At 43.1% G+C, this 2049-nt stretch overlaps 1 protein-coding gene across 2 annotated transcripts in view; it reads right to left on the reverse strand.

The window, feature by feature from the left end:
• The window catches only part of galnt16 (UDP-N-acetyl-alpha-D-galactosamine:polypeptide N-acetylgalactosaminyltransferase 16), a 95413-nt gene extending 95135 nt beyond the window's left edge, over positions 1–278 (reverse strand). Inside the window, exon 1 of one of the 2 annotated variants that reach the window (XM_069917307.1) lies at positions 14–278. In XM_069917307.1, the coding sequence (XP_069773408.1) occupies positions 14–181 (168 nt within the window). In that variant the 5' untranslated portion in view covers positions 182–278. The remainder of the gene's footprint in view (positions 1–13) is intronic. The other variant, XM_069917306.1, reaches the window with a different exon arrangement.
• Positions 279–2049: the final 1771 nt, after the last annotated feature.

Raw genomic sequence — 2049 nt, forward strand, 5'->3', positions numbered from 1 at the left:
TTCTCTAACTCACCGCCTGCCGGCTGCCGATGCCCTGCCCGGGGGGCTGGAGCTGATGCTGGGTTTCCCCTGGTCCGTGAGCCGTGGGACGCGGCTTGACACCTTGCCACAGGTAATAGAATAAGCCGAGAATCCAGGCGACGGTGAGCAGGGCAGCGGCATTCACTCGCACCCTCCGCATCCTCGGCTGGGGCTGCTGCCGCCTCGCAGCCTCCGACCTGCCCCAGTCCCTGATCCGGCAGCCAGTCCTGCCGCACACAGTCCTACGGGCCGCCGCCGGGTCCTAACGCGCGCCCATCATCTCATTGCATTCTTCGCCATCCTCTTGGAGAACTCAGCATCAGGCGTTCTGCTCCTACAAATTCCAAACCAAATTTTGATTTATTTTGCCAACATGTCTTGGATTTATGGCCCTAACCTTTGGCACAAGCCTCCCTCAATTTTTTTTCCTCAGCATTTCTCATTCAATCAGTTCTCCTCCCTGAACAATCTCATCATTTCTTACTCCTTCACCTGTATCTATCATTCTGTGAATCTGGACTATTGGTGGTCTGTCTGTTTGTTATCATGTGGTAAAGACATGTATTACTGAGAATAAACGCAGAACCAGTTGTAAATTTGACACCAAGAATGAATAAAAGTTCTCAAAAAATATTCCCGCCAAAACTAAACAAAAATCCCCTTGGCTTGATGGTCTGGGGAAGAACATGGCAACTGGTTGTCCACTGTACGTAATGGTTAAATTAGACTGCTGGTAGAAAATGTTTGAGAAATGGAGCATTAAAGGAGAACTTTCTGGTTCGAAGTTTGATGATTGTTATTTGAGTAATGGCAGTGGTGAGAGAATATGAAATCCCATCTGCATGTGCAGCCAATCTTTTTATCTCAAAAAAGATGATCACTGTCAAAAGAGCATTTTATTGTGAGGCATACATGCAACTCTAGAAACTACTTTAACAACGTTCATAGTAATTATGGGAGGGCGAGGAGAGCATATTATCTCACCACTCCCATTACTCAAATAATAATCATCAAACTTCGAACTGGTAAGTTCTCATTTAATGCTCCATTATTTTTTGTAATATTCATTGGTTCGCTAATATGAGATTTCAAAGCCCAGTGGTCTCCTTTTCGCATGGTCCGAAAGACCATAGGGTAGATCAATAGATCTCCAGTAAGAGGCACAATTCAATTGGCAGCCTGCACATTGCTGCAGTGAAATTTTGTTTCCTCTCCTTCCTCAGAGGTTTATTGTAAAGCCTGTTAAAAGTTCTTTCATTTGACCATCCCGCCTGATGGATGATATCCCAAATGGGGACTTTTACTCTACTAGCAGTAGTCGTAGCTGCTGCTCTGGTTGAGTGAACCCCAAACTGAGTGGTATCCACTCCAGCCAACTTCATGATCCTCTTTAGCCATCTGGCCAAGGTCCAAGAGGATGGCCGTTAATACAGTTACCTGTAACATACACACAAGAATCTCTTTTCCCCTCTGATATCATGAGTACATTCAATATATTGTCTCTGACACTGCACCACACATAATCTTTCATCCTCTTGATAAGCGTACAATTTAAACTTTGTTCCCACACTACCAGGTTTATTATGTTTCAACAAGTCATAAACATGAAATTCAACAAAATCATATTCTCAAATGCTATAGTCCAAGTGTAAACAAGTTAAAGTCTGTATTCTTTGGGCCAAAGTCAAGGCCTCAAGCATGAGCAATTTCCGAGATTAGTCATATAAGTCCAAAGTGTATGCTGGCAACAAATGTCACAACAAATCCAACACAACTTTAACATCCCAGATGGCATGATAATGTGGCACAGTCGGACATAAGTGAAATAATCAGGGAATGTTTCCCGACAGAGTGTTCAGTGACTTGTAGAGTCAGGAAGGCCGCCAAAGCACCTTGGCCGTATTGATAGCACTATAACTGGCTACGTCAACATAAAACAAATCAATGAGGAAATACAAAACATCTGAAACTGAAATGTAATTAACATTTAAACTCTCATTAAAACAAAACAGTTGCCATTTATTAATA

Source organism: Narcine bancroftii, chromosome 2, assembly GCF_036971445.1.
Source record: "Narcine bancroftii isolate sNarBan1 chromosome 2, sNarBan1.hap1, whole genome shotgun sequence".
In the NCBI taxonomy this organism is placed as follows: domain Eukaryota; kingdom Metazoa; phylum Chordata; class Chondrichthyes; order Torpediniformes; family Narcinidae; genus Narcine; species Narcine bancroftii.